This window comes from Myxocyprinus asiaticus, chromosome 28, assembly GCF_019703515.2.
Source record: "Myxocyprinus asiaticus isolate MX2 ecotype Aquarium Trade chromosome 28, UBuf_Myxa_2, whole genome shotgun sequence".
Taxonomy (NCBI): domain Eukaryota; kingdom Metazoa; phylum Chordata; class Actinopteri; order Cypriniformes; family Catostomidae; genus Myxocyprinus; species Myxocyprinus asiaticus.
In genome coordinates this window covers 31,770,284-31,789,290 of record NC_059371.1, presented here as the reverse complement: position 1 = coordinate 31,789,290, position 19,007 = coordinate 31,770,284, and the positions used below count along the sequence as shown (strand labels likewise).

Below are 19,007 nucleotides of genomic sequence, written 5' to 3'. Positions count from 1 at the left end.
AAATCAGCATCTTTAAAAAGCTGGTCAGCAGAAGGAAGCATGAAGTGCTCCAAAATTTCTTGGTAAACGGGTGCAGTGACTTTGGTTTTCAAAAAACACAATGGACCAACACCAGCAGATGACACTGCACCCCAAATCATCACAGACTGTGGAAACTTAACACTGGACTTCAAGCAACTTGGGTTATGAGCTTCTCCACCCTTCCTCCAGATTCTAGGACCTTGGTTTCCAAATGAAATACAAAACTTGCTCTCATCTGAAAAGAGGACTTTGGACCACTGGGCAACAGTCCAGTTCTTCTTCTCCTTAGCCCAGGTAAGACGCCTCTGACGTTGTCCGTGGTTCAGGAGTGGCTTAACAAGAGGAATATGACAACTGTAGCCAAATTCCTTGACATGTCTGTGTGTGGTGGCTCTTGATGCCTTGACCCCAGCCTCAGTCCATTCCTTGTGAAGTTCACCCAAATTCTTGAATCGATTTTGCTTGACAATCCTCATAAGGCTGCCGTTCTCTCGGTTGATTGTGCATCTTTTTCTTCCACACTTTTTCCTTCCACTCAACTTTCTGTTAACATGCTTGGATACAGCACTCTGTGAACAGCCAGCTTCTTTGGCAATGAATGTTTGTGGCTTACCCTCCTTGTGAAGGGTGTCAATGATTGTCTTCTGGACAACTGTCAGATCAGCAGTCTTCCCCATGATTGTGTAGCCTAGTGAACCAAACTGAGAGACCATTCTGAAGGCTCAGGAAACCTTTGCAGGTGTTTTGAGTTGATTAGCTGATTGGCATGTCACCATATTCTAATTTTTTGAGATAGTGAATTGGTGGGTTTTTGTTAAATGTGAACCAAAATCATCACAATTAAAAGAACCAAAGACTTAAACTACTTCAGTCTGTGTGCATTGAATTTATTTAATACACGAGTTTCACAATTAGAGTTGAATTACTGAAATAAATGAACTTTTCCACGACATTCTAATTTATTGAGATGCACCTGTATATATATATATATATATATAAATAAACTGAAATATCACATTGACACAAATATACAGACGCTTTGGCTTATTCCTCTATGTCCATCGTTTTATCCTTTGCCATTTTACCACGTGCTTCGTGGCCCCCCCCCCACGCACACTTTTCTACTGTTTCAACTGCGTGTATAATACAGCACGGACACATTTTCTTTTCTTTTTTTCTGCTTGTCTACATCTCGCATTTCCACTGCATGCATTTGTTTTCTCCTCTGTGTTTTACACGGATTATTGCATCAATCTCAAACCTCTGCTGATCAGGAACCGCCATAACAACAACAAACATTTGCGGTAAGTCATCTGCTCATGTTATTGCTTCCTGCACTGCATGCCACATGTTTACTATAGATTCTTCCATCAACAGTGAGGGATTCACATGTGATAAATGTAAGGAATTAGTCAGGCTGACAGAGAAGTTTAATGAGCTAGACACACGCATCCGAACACTAGTGGAGGTCAGTGACAAAGAGAAGCCAGTAGATACTGTTTAGGATGCGGGTAGAACAGCGATCAACAAACATACTTTGGTTCTGGCTGTAGAGCCCCTGCAGCAGGGCATTTGGGTGACATCTCAACAGCATACTCGCTCAGCAAAGCGACACCACTCTCCCATTCCTGTTAGGGTTTCCAATAAATATTCCCCACTCAGTAATGCACCCACTGAGAATCATGTTGAAAGCACCCTTGTTATAGGAGATTCTATTGTAAGGAACGTGGAAATAGAGACTCCAGCCACTATTGTTAAATGTGTTTCAGAGGCTTGGGCGTCAAATTTACAAGTGCTGGATAATGATAAACGTAGATTTTCTAAAATTGTTATTCATGTGGGCACTAATGATGTGCGGCTTCGCCAGTCAGAGATCAATAGAGATAATGTTAAAGAAGTGTGTGAACCTGCAAAAACAATGTCAGACACTGTAATATGTGGTGATGATGAGGTTTATAGTAGATTAGTGTCACTGAATGGCTGGATGTCTGAGTGGTGAATAGCATAGGATTTATAGACAATTGGAAGTGTTTTTGGGGTAGACCTGACCTGCTAAATAGAAACAGACTCCGTCCCTCCAGGGAATGTGCCACTTTCCTCTCTAGTAATTTGGCTCATAGTCTAAATAGTGATAGTATTTGACTAACTGGGGCCCAGGTCAGGAAGCAGACAAACTGGCTAATCCGAACATCTGCTAGCTGCCTTGAGACATCGCACAGGTCACATAAACTACAACACATAGAGACTGTATCACCTGGATATCACATAGAGACTGTGTCTGTTCCCCGAACTACCAAACACAAACCCCTCACTAAATCATTTAGAAAAAAATGCGATTAAGGTAAAACTTGAAAATAACAAAAAATTTAAGATAAACATCATATAAAGTTAGGGCTACTAAACATTAGATCTCTTTCAACCAAAGCAGTAATTGTAAATGAAATGATTACAGATCATAGTTTGGATGCATTCTGTTTGACTGAAACCTGGCTTAAACCAGATGAATATATTCATTTAAATTAGTCTACTCCCAGGTTATTGTTATAAACAAGAGCCTTGTCTGAAGGGTCGAGGAGGTGTTGCTGCAATTTACAGTTTTGTTGTTTTTGGTGTTACTCAGAGGACAGGATATAAGTTTATAATTTTAGTTAAAAATGCTTAATGTGAAAAAAAAATCTCTGTTGTCTATTGCCCTTGCTACAGTATATAGATCACCCAGGCCGTATTCTGATTTCCTTGGTGAATTTGCAAATTTTCTATCAGATCTAGCAGTTACTGTGGACAGAGCTTTTTTAATTGTTGGTGAATTCAACATTCACATAGACAATGAAAATGACACATTGGGATTAGCCTTTATTGATATTCTCAACTCTCTTGGAGTCAGACAAAATGTGACAGGAGCAACTCATCACCATAATCCTGTCATGTGGATTTGATTTTGATACTATATAAATTCTGCCGCAGAGCGATGACATCTCAGATCATTAACTTGTTTCTTGCATGCTGCGATCAGCTAATGTCACTCAATCTACACAACGCTATCATTCAGGTAGGATTATTCTTTCAACCAGCTCCACTAATAATCTTCCAGATTTATCTCATATACTCAGTAAGCCAAAAAGTGTAGAAGAACTTGATGTAATAACAGAAAATATAAATACAGTCTTCTCTAGCACTATTGATATTGTCGCCTCCCCTTCGATTAAAGAAAAAAGCCCCGCAAAACGATCACATTAATGCTCTCAAGAGTGCAGCTCAAAAAATGGCGCGCAAGTGGAAGAATACAAAATTAGAGGTATTTCACGGTGCATGGAAGGATAGTGTCTGTAGCTACAGACAGGCACTAAAAGCTGCCAGGTCAACATATTTGAGAAAACTCATAGAAAATAACCACAACAATCCTAGGTGTTTATTCAGTACAGTGGCTAAATTGGTTATGAATAAAGTCTCAACTGAACCAGATATTCTGTCGCAGCACAATAGTAACGACTTCATGAATTTCTTTACTGATAAAATTGAAATCATCAGAAATAAAATTGGAATTATGTAATCGTCTGCTCAGTACCTCAGAAAACACTGTCTCATAATTTTCCGATGATACCCAACATTATATTTCTATTCAATTCTGACAAAACAGAGGCACAAAGTTTTGGACAAAAAACCTCTAAAAAAGAAGCAGCTAAAATATAATTTGACTCTCGATGGATGTACTGTTGCATCGTTTTCTACAGCGAAGAACTAAGGTGTTATATTTGATACCAATCTGTCCTTCAAAAATCAAATTTCCAATGTTTGTAGAACAGCATTCTTCCACCTCAGAATATTGCTTAGTTACGACACATGCTGTCTGTTTATGCGTTCATGACCTCAAGACTAGATTATTGTAATGCATTGCTGGGAGGATGTTCAGCAAGTTCAATAAATAAACTTCATTAGGTTCAAAATGCAGCAGCCAGAGTGCTGAGTAGAACCAATATTATCAGATTAGTCCCATTTTATTTTCGTTACATTGGCTACCTGTAAAAGTTTGTATTCATTTTAATTTTGTTAACTACATACAAAGCTTTGAATGGTCTAGCTCTGCAGTACTTAGGTGACCTTCTACCACATTATATTCCATCATGTTCATTTCGATCACAAAATTCTGGCCTGTTAATAGTTCCTAGAATATCAAAATCCACAAAAGGAGGTAGATCCTTTTCCTATTTGTCTCCTAAACTATGGAATAGTTTCCCTAACACTGTTCAGGACACAGACAAACTCACTCAGTTTAAGTCTAGACTAAAGACTCATCTATTTAGCCAGGCATACACCTAATTTATCCATCAACTCACAATTAGGCTATAGTTAGATCATGATCTATTTCTCTGCAAACAATTGAATGGCATCTACACTAATATTATTCTATTTGTTTCCGTCTCAACCTCGGAGCCGGCCAGATCCAGCTCCGTTCCTGCTTGATGTCAGACTCCACTGCTACGTGTCTCTAAGTGATGATGACTAAATGCAGCCAGTGCCATTCAGACATCACTTAAGTCTATTACGATGGACTTCAGAGGATGAACTGATGCCAACTCCAACCATAAGACATGGGATGCTTCATAAGCCACTGCCTGAACCTTGGACTTGGACAGACCTCACCGAAATGACCTGCCCGTTGAACTGAGATGCACTTCACTAATCTCTGCCTGCAACACCTCAGACTAATGATTGACTACACTCTTAAAATGGAATACATAGACTATCAAATAATTGCTAACAAAATCCTTCATCAGCCAACTAACAAAGGACAATGCATCTTGTGAACTTCTGCAATTAAGTTAGTCATTAATCTTACAGTTCATACAAAATATTTGTTTAAAATTTGTTTATAAAAAATATTTTATTTTTATTTTTAAAACAATTAACACTTAGTTTACTCATTTTAAACCATGACTAGCACTGCACATAAATAACTAATATTGGCATTATATTCATGTTGTTAGGTCAGAGGGGAACTGGCCCCCACAGTGAGCCTGGTTTCTCCCAAGGTTATTTTTCTCCATTAACCAACATCTTATGGAGTTTTGTGTTCCTTGCCACAGTTGCCTTCGGCTTGCACACTGGGGTTTTAAATACAATTATTATTTAATTATTTATTTTTATACACAATTTACAATCATATTTAATCAAACTACACAATGATGATTCTAAGAATTTATAGATATTAGTTTCATTTTCTGTTAATGCATGATTTTCTGTAAAGCTGCTTTGAAACGACACGTGTTGTGATAAGCGCTATACAAATAAAAATTACTTAATTGAAAAAATGCCTTGACCCTTTGTTATGACACTTGAAATTAGCTCAGGTGCATCCCATTTCTCTTTCTATATAAGGTCTTACAGCTGAAAATGCACATCAGAGCAAAAACCAAGCCATGAGGTCAAAGGAACTGCCTGCAGAGCTCAGAGACAGGATTGTGTCAAGGCACAGATCTGGGGAAGGCCACAAAAAAAAAAAAAAAAAAAAATCACGGGAGAAGGGCCCAATGGTCACTTTGGTTGAGCTCCAGAGATCATGTGTGGAGATGGGAGAAACTTGCAGAAGGACAATTATCACTGCATCACTCCGATTAGAGCTTATGGCAGAGTGTCCAGACGGAAACCTCTCCTCAAAGCAAAATACATGAAAGTTCGCTTGGAATTTGCGAAAAAGCACCTTAAGGACTCTCAGACTGTGAGAAATGTCTGATGAAACAAATATTGAACTGTTTGGCCTCAATTCCAAGCATCATGTCTGGAGGAAACCAGGCACGGCTCATCATCTGTGCAATACCATCCCAACGGTGAAACATGGTGGTGGTTTTTTTCACTACCATTAGTTTTGCTTTGTCATTATGGGGTACGGAGTGTAGATTGATGTGAATTTTTTTTTTTTTTTTTTTAAAGCATTTTAGCATAAGGCTGCAACATAAAATGCGAAACAAATAAAGGGGTCTGAATACTTTCTGAATGCACTGTATGCCACACAGCCATTAAATGTTTTCTTATTTTATTGCTCAACTCACCTAAATCAATGAAATATTTACGTACAACTATCTTCTGACAAGCTACAACTAAGTTATTATTTGACACTGTACATATGAATGAAAAAAAAAAGATGTTAATTTCAGATGTTTGGCTTTAAATGATTTATCACAAATAATAAATTGATCAAAAATAATTAGTTAGTGTGAAACAACGCTGTAATAATGATACAATTAAAGACAGAAAAATGATGCAATTACTCCTGAACAAGCATCTCACAATCCCTCTCCTTGCATAGTAAAAGGCCTCAGACCCTCAGTTTTCCTAGACTCAGAAAAAATGTCTATGTAGTTTTATCACTTCTTTGGGTTATTGTAGATATTCTGTGCCATATTAAAACCAATGTGGTTGTTGATCAGTACTGTTTCAATGCCAGTGTTAAGGGTGACATGGATAATACTATATGAATTACAGGATAACACCACACACAGTTCAGTGCAGATATGGCTCATCTTTCACAGCAAAAAGTGGATACTTAAACAATACTATACATGTACTATTTATATCATTTACAATTATAATGCCACTGAAACTTTGAGTCACCATAAACAAAACAATTCACAGACACTAAAATATACCTATACACTACTAGGAACATAAGTAAAACATTTTAATTAGATGTAAAACTAGCTATTATTTCTAACATTTAACTTGTTTAACTCAAATTACATTTACTGAACACAAACCAAACTACAACTGGCACAACAAAAACAAAGCCAGAACTGACCCTGTATCTGTTTAAAATAAAATGTGAAAGCATGGTTGAGGTTTTACCAGATATCTACAGGTTGTGGAGGACACTTTTGGAGAGCTTTCCATACTAAAAACACCTTCAGGAAGTAAATTTAGTATTCCAGTATTTTTGACTTTCCAAAAATCGTTCTCATTTTTTTTACAGGTCAGCAGCAATAATATTAAGACATATCAAAGGCTCTCGACTGGTGAATGGTGAGCCCAGTCATTGGGAGAACTGCCTATGAGGTCCACTATAAAAGCCCACTTGTAGTTCAGTAACCTTCTTCCATTATTCATTGCTCTGTTACAGTGAGTCGGTCCATTCTTCTTGCTGCTTCCTCACATACGACCTTTTGCTTTTTCTCTGGACTGGGACTCGGAGTGTTTGGGTATTCTCGTGTCCCGAAAATAGTGCTACCGACACGTACATTGGTGGAGCCTACCTCAATCTAATAGGAGAAACATTTTAAACAATATACATTTATCATCATGAATTATAAAATCAAAGTTATAAATCTTTTTGATGAATATATCAAAAGTCCATTTAAAATACCAATTTTTGGTTTGCAACACCTTTAATTTACCAGAACAAAATGACAGGTGTTCACATATTAACAATGACACAGAGTTCAATTTAGAATTTTGACAATGTCAGTCTGCCATTAAAGCAAAAAAGAGGTTTACCTACCGCATGTTCAAAGTCAGTGGACATGCCCATACTAAGCTCAACCTGGTCAACTGGGACATTCAGACTTTCACAAACTTCATCACGGCATTTCAGCAGCATCTACACACAATGCACATGTTTATATATCTACTTACATGTCTCTTACTATGATGTGACATCATTCCTTCATGTTGCTGGCCTGTTCCACAATTGAGAAATTATCAAACTGATTTTAAAACTATTGCTGTTTCCGAAATCAGCCTGTCAATAACTTTTCCCATTGTAGTGAATGTCACATGAACAAACAAATCTACTTCTTCTGAAGGCCAAAGTATACTTCAGGTGTGCACGTTGCTGATCGCTCAAGGCACAGTATGTGTGATGCAAACTGCGTCATCAGCACGGCGCCTAGATTTTCTTGACTCACAAATGCAGCCCGCAGCTGTGTGTGTCATCTGCGCATGCGCTGGCCATTGACTGTACTAAAAGAGTGTCACAAAGCAGTTGTAGTACGAATGAATCCCTATTCGTTCGCGGTCAGAAAAATATACTCAGAAAGGCAACGTGGTTGCCTTCAGGCCCAAGTATACTTTGTTTTTGCGGGTTCCAGATCGGCTCGTGCCCGGCCAATCGCGTTGCCTTTCTGACTATACTTTTCTCACAATGAATGAATAGGAATGCGTTTGACGCATGTGCACTACAACTGCTTTGTGACACTCTTAGCGCGGTCAATGGCCAGCACATGCGCAGACGACATGCACAGCCGAGGACCACGTGCGTGAGTCAAGAAAGTCTAGGCAGCAATCCGCAACGCACATACCCAAAGTATCTTTTGGCCTTTAAGACATAAACCCAGCAAAAAAAGTCCCTTTTTCAGGACACTGTATTTTAAAGATAATTTTGTACAAATCCAAATAACTTTACAGATCTTTATTGTAAAGGGTTTAAACAATGTTTTCCATGCTTGTTCAATGAACCATAAACAATTAATGAACATGCACCTGTGGAACTGTCGTTAAGACACTAACAGCTTATAGATGGCAGGTTTAAGGTCACAGTTATAAAAACTTAGGACACTAGAGAGACCTTTCTACTGACTCTAAAAAACACCAAAAGAAAGATGCCCAGGGTCCCTGCTCATCTGCGTGAACGTGCCTTAGGCATGCTGCATGGAGGCATGAGGACTGCAGATGTGGCCAGGGCAATAAATTGCAATGTCCGTACTGTGAGACGCCTAAGACAGTGCTACAGGGAGACAGGAAGGACAGCTGATCGTCCCCGCAGTGGCAGACCACATGTAACAACACCTGCACAGGATCGGTACATCCGAATATCACACCTGCGGGACAGGTACTGGATGGCAACAACAACTGCTGGAGTTACACCAGGAACACACAATCCCTCCATCAATGCTCTGACTGTCCGCAATAGGCTGAGAGAGGCTGGACTGAGGGCTTGTAGGCCTGTTGTAAGGCAGGTCCTTATCGGACATCACCAGCAACAACGTCACCTATGGGCACAAACCCACCTTCGCTGGACCAGACAGGACTGGCAAAAAGTGCTCTTCACTGACGAGTCATGGTTTTGTCTCACCAGGGGTGATGGTCAGACTTGTGTTTATCGTCGAAGGAATGAGCGTTACACAAAGGCCTGTACTCTGGAGTGGGATCGATTTAGAGGTGGAGGGTCCGTCATGGTCTGGGGCGGTGTGTCACAGCATCATCGGACTGAACTTGTTGTCATTGCAGGCAATCTCAACGCTGTGCGTTACAGGGAAGACATCCTCCACCCTCATGTGTTTCCCTTCCTGATATGACCCTCCAGCATGACAATGACACCAGCCATACTGCTCGTTCTGTGCGTGATTTCCTGCAAGACAGGAATGTCAGTGTTCTGCCAAGGCCAGCGAAGAGCCGGATCTCAATCCCATTGAGCACGTCTGGGACCTGTTGGATCGGAGGGTGAGGGCTAGGGCCATTCCCTGCAGAAATGTCCGAGAACTTGCAAGTGCCTTGGTAGAAGAGTGGGGTAACATCTCACAGCAAGAACTGGCAAATCTGGTGCAGTCCATGAGGAGGAGATGCACTGCAGTACTTAATGCAGCTGCTGGCCACACTAGATACTGACTGTTACTTTTGATTTTGGCCCCCCCTTTGTTCAGGGACACATTATTCCATTTCTGTTAGTCACATGTCTGTGAAACTTATTCAGTTTATGTCTTAGTTGTTGAATCTTTTTATGTTCATACAAATATTTACTATTTTATATTAAGTTTGCTGAAAATAAAAGCAGTTGAAAGTGAGAGGACGTTTCTTTTTTTGCTGAGTTTACAACGACCTCATGCGTCCCTAAAGCAGTAATAGCTGTCAACTAGGAATGGGCATTTTGGGTAATTTTCTAGACAAGCACTCTTAACTAATTAAGAAACAAATTGTGATCGATTACTTGAAATTTAGAATTTAAGTTCAACCCTTAACATTTTAAACTGTTTTTCTTATGAAACAATGAGCACTATAAAGAAACAACAAAATTCAACAGATTCAAAAATGACAAAAAAAAAACAAACATTTGCATTCACACACAGACATCCATTCCAAGTCTTCTGAAGCGATACAATCACTTTAAAATAATGACAATTTTCTTTTTGCGTGAACTATTCCTTTAACAACATCATACATCCACAGGCACAAGGGAAAATCAAATTGCAATATTTTCGAGTAGAGATTTTATTAGTCGAATATTCAAAGCTGAATAAGTACTCGATTAATCGATTACTCGTGCAAATCCCAGTTGTCAAAAGCATTATTTCATTATATTTAGATGAATGAAGCTTTATACAGCTTTTGTAAACTAAGCTGCAATCTGCATCCATTTTTAAGCTGGCATTACAGCATTGCATTATGGTCAGTCTAGCGGTGGCTAGTGTACATCAGTTGTACACTATAAATCAGAGAGCACAGAGAGTGCACACCCAACATAGCGAGTGATTTCGGACACAGCATATTTTGCCTTATCTCCTTGAATTTCTAATGTATAATGTATAATACATCTATAATGTAATAATAAGGACTGGGTAATGATACAGATTTCCAGATTTACAAGCTATCGATTTGATTTGAATTCATATGGGTATACTAATGAAAGAAATTATCCTTCAGTTTACGCTTTTAATTATACAGGGAACCTTCTTTCTGGATACATTATGAAAATAATTATTTTACAAATTTTATTTTATCATTGGTTTTTCATCATTTTGGTCACATTTAAGCTTTTTAAAAATGTACAAATCCATGTATTCCATCAATAAAATAAGAGCGATTAACTGCATAATTTTTGTAGTTGATCACAATTAATCTCAGATTTTGAAAGTGACGAAATTTGACTCTATATATACTTTTTTTTCTCCTGTCAAATTGCATTTATTTCCTTTTTAGGAAAGAAAACAAAACAATATATAACAATAATGTTTTGTTAACATTTTCCAAATAAAGCACCAATTCAAGTAATATTAAACATTTCCCAAAATCTTAGTGGGAGGTTGCCTGATTGAAAGAATTAGTCCCCCCAAAGGTTGAGGTTTCATTGCAATGGGCATTTAATCTCTAAAACTCTTATCCTCAACATATTAATCAGTCAGCAGATCTGCTTTTCTACAGTAATCGTGTAGGTGCATTCAAAAGCCGCTTTGAACTCCACATGAAAAGTGCTTGCAAACAACACCTAATTCTGCATTTTTTTGGTGATACTTAAGACTTGATGTGCTTCTGTGGTTAAATTGTACCTTAGAGAGGCTGCAAAATACTTGATTTCTATCACAAGTCCCATCTGGACTTTTTTTGTACATCAAATAGCAGTAAGAGGTCCTTTCTCCCATCATTTTATCACTGATACAGAAGCGCTGTTGTGTTTTTGTGGTGTCCGTCATTGTAATGACTCCGGGTGGACACATCTCAAATATTCCACCCTAGTCCCATAAGTGCTTATGCTGATTTATGCTTTTTTTTTAACAGTAAATGGGTTAATCACGATTAAGAAAAATTAAAGAGTTAAACATTTTAAATTAATCGCATGTGTTAATCTGCTAATTTTGACAGCTCTAATCTATACACATATATTGTTACATGACTATTGTTCACATGCATAATTTGTACTATTTACATTAATTTGTAGAAAACATGCTAAAATGGAGAATAGCGGCAGTTGAGCAAGCATAATGAGAGTGGAGTTGCATGGCTTCTTTACCGCATTTGTGCAATGTTTGATTTGAATTAAATGTTTCGTTTTTGTTGTTCTTGACTGTAAGAACAGAAAGGGTGTTAAAAAGAGACATTATTCAATGACAAATGGATTGCATAGATCTAGTCTTTGGACACACATTACATGGAACGATTCAAACCAAGCTTTTACTCTCAACATGCAGTGAAAGGATCTCGTCGGTGCTGAACTTCTTCAAAAACACATCTCAATCACTGGCAAGTGAAATCTGAAAATGTAGCAGCCAGTGGCTAATCACAGACATATTAGTCACATCACGTGAAATTTGGTCACATATACAAGTGATTTACTCGCATTGTAGAGTGTTGCACCATAGAGTAAAAGATCGATTTTGGGATTGTGATGGATTGGGAAAAACAATAATAATAAAATTTGTACCCAGCACTAGTGATAATGTAAACATATGAGGCCGGGGGTGATCCAGTTCATCTGACGCACCTGGAAGTCGGGGTTGGGGCCTTCACTGAGGTCATAACCGTACCGGCCAATCGTCATGAGTCCAGCGAAGTCAAGAGCAGGACACTGAGATATGATGTGTTTCACTGTGTTTACAGTCTCATCAGGTGGCAAGCCATGTTTACCTGATGACAGATGTAAGTCAGGCATGAAAAACAGTCATCTGAAACACTGAGAAAATAACTCACAATGCTTACATGTGTTTTGTAACACACTGACATACTGCGAGATTTAAACAATCTTTTTGTCCAAAAGTGAAACAAACAACATCTGTGCCTTTGAGATGGACTCTTTTTGTGAAAACATTGTGCAATAAGCCTGTGATGCACCCAACTGTGATTTTCCGAGAACGTTAATACAAAGCATCTCAAGTGGGCTCATAAGGTGAGCTTATAAAAGAACTAATGTAGATACAAGCAAAGATCCAACTCTAGTACACTTTTAGGCCATCAAATGTTGAAAAAGCGATAAATCTTACATATGCAATCTGCATTTATGCAATTTGATCTGCTGAAAATAGCAATACAAGAACTCATATTTCATAAAACTGTCAAATACTGTCAAGTTTTTAAGAACAGTGAAATCTGTGGAATATTCAGTTCGCTTCACAATGGCAAAATTATTAGTTTGCGCTAATGTTAAGCATAGGACACTCACTTTCCTCTCCGCTGGTGTTGATCTGAACCATAATCTTTAACTGGTGCGTGTTGACGGCTCTCAACTTTTGCCATGAGCTGTTTACTTTTTCAGCCAGTTTCACAGAGTCGATTGTCTCCACCATATACAGGTTTGGAACACCTGTGATGGAATAAAATAAATGTGTCAAATCAAAATCAAATGAATTCTCCATTGCAAAAAAATTCTAAACATGTCCGACACCACTGGAACTGACTGAAAGTACTTAAATAAAGGTTCTGAATATAAATACTAATACACTTGTGGTATATTACTACAACCCCAATACTGAAAAAGTTGGGACAGTAACAAAAATGCTAATAAAAACAAAAAGGAGTGATTTGTAAATTATATTCACCATTTACTATATTGAAAGCACTACAACTAAATATTACATGATGTTTTTCCTTGTGAATTTCAATGTTTCTTCTTTAATGTACAGTAATTTCTAATTGCAACACATTCCAAAAATGTTGGGACAGTCGAGTGTTTATCACTGTGAAACATCACCATTTCTTCTGATAATACTTGTTAAGCATTTAGGCACTGAAGACACAAATTTGTTAAGTTTAGAAAGTGGAACTTTCCCTCATTCATCCATTATGCAGGTCTTCGGCTGCACAATTGTACCGGTCTTCGTTGCCATATGGTGTTTCATAATGCACCGCACATTCTCAATTGGAGACAGGTCAGGACTGCAGGCAGGCCAATCTAGCACCCGCACTCTCTGCTTATTAGGCCAGTATGTGGTTTGAAGTTGTCCCACTGAAAATTCCGGGACGTCCCTGGAAAAGACGGTGCTGGATGGCAGTATATGCTGCTCCAAAATGTTTACATATCTGTCTGCGTTATTGGTGCCCTCACAGATGTGCGTGTTACCCATGCCATGGGCACTGACACACCCCTGGCCCATACAGACTCTGGCTTTTGGACCTGACGCTGCTAACAGCTTGGATGGTCATTTTCCTCTTTGGCCTGGATAACACGACGGCTGTGTTTTTCAAAAACTATTTGAAATGTGGACTCATCGGACCAAAAAACACAGTTCCACTGTTCTACTTTCCATTTAAGATGAGACCGAGCCCAGAGAAGTCAGCAGCGCTTCTGGACAGTGTTGATGTAGGGCCTCTGCTTTGCATAGTAAAGTCTTAACTTGCATCTGTGGATGCAGCGGCGAATGGTGTTGACTAACAAAGGTTTACTAAAGTTATCCCAAGCCCATGTTCATGATATCCATTACAGATGAATGTCGTTTTTTAAGACAGTGACGTCTTGGGGATCAGAGATCACACGCATTCAGAAGTGGTTTTTGTCTTGCCCTTTACGCACCGAGATTTGACCAGATTCCTTCAATCTTTTAACTATATTGTGCACTGTAGAGGGTGAAATGGCCAAAATCCTTCCAATTTGTCTTTGGGGAACATTGTTCTCAAAGTGCTGGATCATTTGCTGAAGCATCTGTTGGCAAATTGACAAGTCTCAAATGATTCTTGCTCTTGAAGGACAAGGCTGTTTTTGGAGGCCCCTATATACTATAACACGATTGCCTCACCTGTTTAACATCTCCTGTTTCACATCGCCTTGTTATTTTCACTCATCAAATTGCTATTAGTCTTAAATTGCCCCTGTCTCTACTTTTTGGGAGCGTGTTGCAATCATTTGATTTGAAATTACTGTACATTTAAAAAAAATAATAATATGAAATTCACAAGGTAAAACATCATATAATGTTTAGTTGTAGTGCTTTCAATATAGCAAAGGGTGAATATAATTTACAAATCACTCATTTTTGCATTTTTTAATACGGTCCCGACTTTTTCAGAATTGGGGTTGTAATACTAAAGTCAAGCTACACAGACTGAAGTAAATTTAGAAGTAAAAAGGTCGACCATTGTTATTTTGCTTTGCTCACCCAGGAGTTTGTTGACATTATTCTTTTGCAGGTGACCAATGAAATGCCATTTTACATCAGGACATGATGACACAATCTGAAAAGAAAAAGGGTGAAAGGCAGTTTTATATCAATCAAGACATGTGAGCAAGAACAAAATACAATTTCTCTGAAATACCTGGGGATGGGAGGCTTTCTCCACAAGTTCATTCACCTGTAGAAAAAGTGGATATGCAACATGAAAACTTGCACTATGGTTTCAATTAATCATAAAGTAGGCTATAACAACAAATGGGCTTTAAATGCGAATACTTAATTATTTACTCACATAATTCTCCCCAAAGTTTCGTTGTCCGTGTTTGTAAGCCTCCAGCACCATCTCTGGAGGTTTTGTCTTACTGACCGCCACCAGCCGAGGGGCTATACATGGCAACGTCTGGAATAGATCAGTAAGAGAAAAGATTGCTTATAATACAGTTGCAACACCAGAAAACAGTTTAATACTATAAAGCAGCAATATACTATATTAAAATGACATAATATACAGAAAATAACACAATAAAATACTAAAATCTGATATGTGCAATACAGGAGAAAATACATGGACATGATTCACAATTGTTCTGCAAGTACTCTCCATTTCAACTCTTCAAGTGCCAATTTATTGTACTACATATTGTATCTACACAGAATATTGTAAATACACTGCACTGAAAATTTGAAGACTTATTTGTATGCCACACAATAGAAAACCCAGGGCAATAGATGTTTGATACATGTCATGTAATTAGTATTTGCTGAGTGACTCCTAAACGCCTGATTCTATTTCATGCAACATACATTGGTTCACACACTGCGCTTCTAGTGTAAAAGTAACATACTGTACAAATTAATACAGACAACCAAAAGCTAACTGCCCTTCAATATCATTATGAAAGTGTTATTTGACCAAAAAGTGTATTCATTATTAGCGATGTACTCTGCTGTCATCCATCACGAGCCTGCTGTTATGGGTATGCACATGTGTAAAGCTTGAAATGATTGCATAACCTTACTGTGAAAAACACCGCGTGCTTGGAGATGATAGTTTATTTAAGGGCATTTTAAAAGCATGCTTCTTTTCAATGACGTACTCAAAACAATACCGATTAAAAACTTACCTTCGGTCGACGGGCAACCGCTTGATTTACCCGGTCAACCACCGCCCGCAATTTCTTCCCAACCTCCTCCGACATCACTACTCTCCACATAGCCTCTGCGCGTGCTCATAACCAGTGGTTGGGGGTCAGGAATTGGCTGGTTAGCAGGTCCCCGTTAGCACCTGCTGGTAGATGCTGGAACTACACCACCCGATGGCAAAAAGCATATTTCTCCATAAACAGCCATTCAAAAGTAGCCATGTTTTATGACGAAATAAAAATGTTTCCAAGAACAATTTAAATGTAAATTATTTCATTACATTATAGCACATTGTCATCCGGTGACGTATTGTTTTTGAAGGGCTTTTAAAAGCGTGAAATTGATTTATATTTGTTCCCTTTCTATTCCCATTGACGAGTGATCAGTCACGTGACACCCGATCCCGGAACTGAACGCCCATGCGCAAAGATGGCAGCCTCCATTTCGTTCGCTTTCTGGGAAGCCTGCGCTAGCTGAGCACAGTCATAGAGATGAATGGGGATGCTAACGGATAGCTCTCTCCAGGTATTTTATAGCTCCATGTCTTAAACCAATAGCATGGACGACCCAGTCGTGTGATCTCATCAACATATCCGGTCAGCTTTCTGACAAAATAAAAGTCCTACAACATCTATTACACTATGTAACACAATATTTGTTCCTGGGTAGGAAGTGTTATTTCCTAATTGCTTATGCCTCAAAAGTATAGAAAATGGCTATTATTCCCCACAAACTTTGCTTTTGTGACCATTTTTAAATGTACCTATTTCCAATGAGAAAACGGGCGAATTTGTGTCTTTTCGTTCACATACAGTCAGAAAAAAACAACATATGAATCCAAAATCCTTCTTTATCTGTGGTCCGACGAAGACACCGGCTTTGATCTTTGCCTCAGACAGCTTAGGGAAGAAGTCTTGAAGGTACTTGAAGGCTGCCGACTCCTCATCTAGAGCTCTGACAAATTGTTTCATAAGGCCCAATTTGATGTGCAGTGGTGGCATCAGCACCTTCCGGGGGTCCACCAGTGGCTCCCACTTGACATTGTTCCTCCCCACAGAGAACTCGGTCCGCTGCGGCCAGTCCCGCCTGTGGTAGTGCGCCTTGGTGTCCCTGCTGTCCCAAAGGCAAAGATAGCAGGGAAACTTGGTAAAACCACCTTGGAGACCCATCAGGAATGCCACCATTTTGAAGTATCCTATGACCTCCCAGCCGAATAGATGCTTCAGAGCAATGGTTATTATAAAAGTGCTAGCAAGGATCAAATGGGGTGCAGATTGTGAAGTACTCTTGAGATTCCATAGGACACTTGTTTGATCAAAAATGGACTATGGGAGCGCAGTTTTTGGATCTGCCAGAAAGTCATATATTAAAATGTTGGATACAGTACATCATACAGGATTGAGACTTGCACTAGGAGCATTTAGAACCTCTCCAATCCAAAGCTTGAATACAGAAGCAAGAGAAACATCACTATATAACAGAAGGCTGAAATTGGCCCTTAACTATGGAGTTTAGCTAAAAGCTAATGAAAGTTACCCAGCATATCCTTCAGTCTTTCATCCTCAACATTCACACCTGTATAAAGCCAGACCCAGGTACATCAGTCCTTTTGGAATTCGCACAAAACCACACTTGGAGAACATGGACATTAATCTGGATATCCTAACATCGACACATCTGTGCCCTATACCGCCCTGGAATATTAAAAAGACAACTATCATGATGAACCTGGCTCAGTATACTAAAAAGATAAATCATCCAAACGGCTACCAGGAGAAATTCCTGGACATAAGATGCAGGTTACCATCTCATGTACCAGTGTACACAGACGGATCAAAATCAGACAATCATGTATCTGCAGCAGTAGTGATTGGCCCAAAACGTTTTGGCAAGTGTATTCGTGGACAAAGTTCAATTTTCACAGCAGAAGCTTGTGCATTATTACTAGCTTTAGAATAAATAGAAAAGGAACAACAACATCACTTTCTAATTTGTACAGATTCTAAATCCTGCCTGCAAGTACTCGAAGCTCTGAAAACAGAACACCCTACAATTATTAGCATAATAGGAAAAGTGGACTCTTTAATTTCAATATTGTCTTTTGTTGGATACCAGACCAACTGAATAATTCTATATAAATGTTATTACTACTACTGTTATTATTGTTATATATGTGGATTTTTGTATCTGTCAAACTATTGTAAACATTGTTTAATTTGAACACTGTCGTCTTTGCCATGAATATAACTATTGCTGCTGATATGGCATCAAAAAAAATTATTTTAGGTATGCTGGAGCAGACTCAGTGACTGTTCTGTATGCCAGCATCAGAGCCTTGAATTTGATACGTGCATCAACTGGCAGCCAGTGAAGAGAGACAAAGACTTGTGTAACATTTGCTCACTTTGGTTTATTAAAGACCAGACGTGCTGCTCCATTCTGGATCATTTGCAGGGGCCTAATTGGGCATGCAGGGAGGCCTGCAATGACAGCGTTACAGTAGTCCAGTCTAGTTATGACAAGTGAATGAATAAGAAGTTGTGTGGCATGTTCAGAGAACAAGGCTCTTATTTTCCTGATACTGTAGTGTAAATCTACATGATCGTGCTGTCTTTGAGATGTGGTCTGTGAAACTGAGTTGGTTATCGATGGTTATCCCTAGATTTCTGACCGTTTTGGAAGGAGTTACTGTAGTTGAACCTAGCTGAATGCTGATGTTGTGTTCAACAGCAGGGTTGGTTGGAAAGATGGGGAGCTCAGTCTTCGCTGGGTTATGAGGCAGGTGGTGCTCCTTCATCCAGGTCGAGATGTCTGCCAAACAGGCCGAGATTTGAGCAATCACTGTGGTGTCGCTAGGATGGAAAGACAAGTAGAGCTGTGTGTCATCGGCATGGCAGTGGTAAGAGAACCCATGTGCTTAAATGATGGGTCCCAGTGATGTTGAGTATATAAAGAGAAGTGGCCCAAGCACTGGGCCCTGAGGTACCCTAGTAAGTAGCTGATGTGACTTGGAAACCTCACCTCTTAGATTTGTTATGAAAA

At 38.9% G+C, this 19,007-nt stretch overlaps 1 protein-coding gene across 1 annotated transcript; it reads right to left on the bottom strand.

The window, feature by feature from the left end:
* Positions 1–6,005: 6,005 nt before the first annotated feature.
* On the bottom strand, positions 6,006–16,113 carry LOC127419309 (pyridoxal phosphate homeostasis protein-like). The gene is made up of 8 exons (XM_051660627.1): positions 15,947–16,113; positions 15,115–15,222; positions 14,965–15,000; positions 14,808–14,883; positions 12,878–13,018; positions 12,203–12,345; positions 7,511–7,609; positions 6,006–7,271 (listed from the first exon to the last, which is right to left on the bottom strand). The coding sequence occupies exons 1-8, from the start codon at positions 16,034–16,036 to the stop codon at positions 7,116–7,118; spliced, it is 849 nt and encodes a 282-aa protein (XP_051516587.1). The 5' UTR covers positions 16,037–16,113; the 3' UTR covers positions 6,006–7,115.
* Between the last annotated feature and the right edge of the window lie 2,894 nt (positions 16,114–19,007).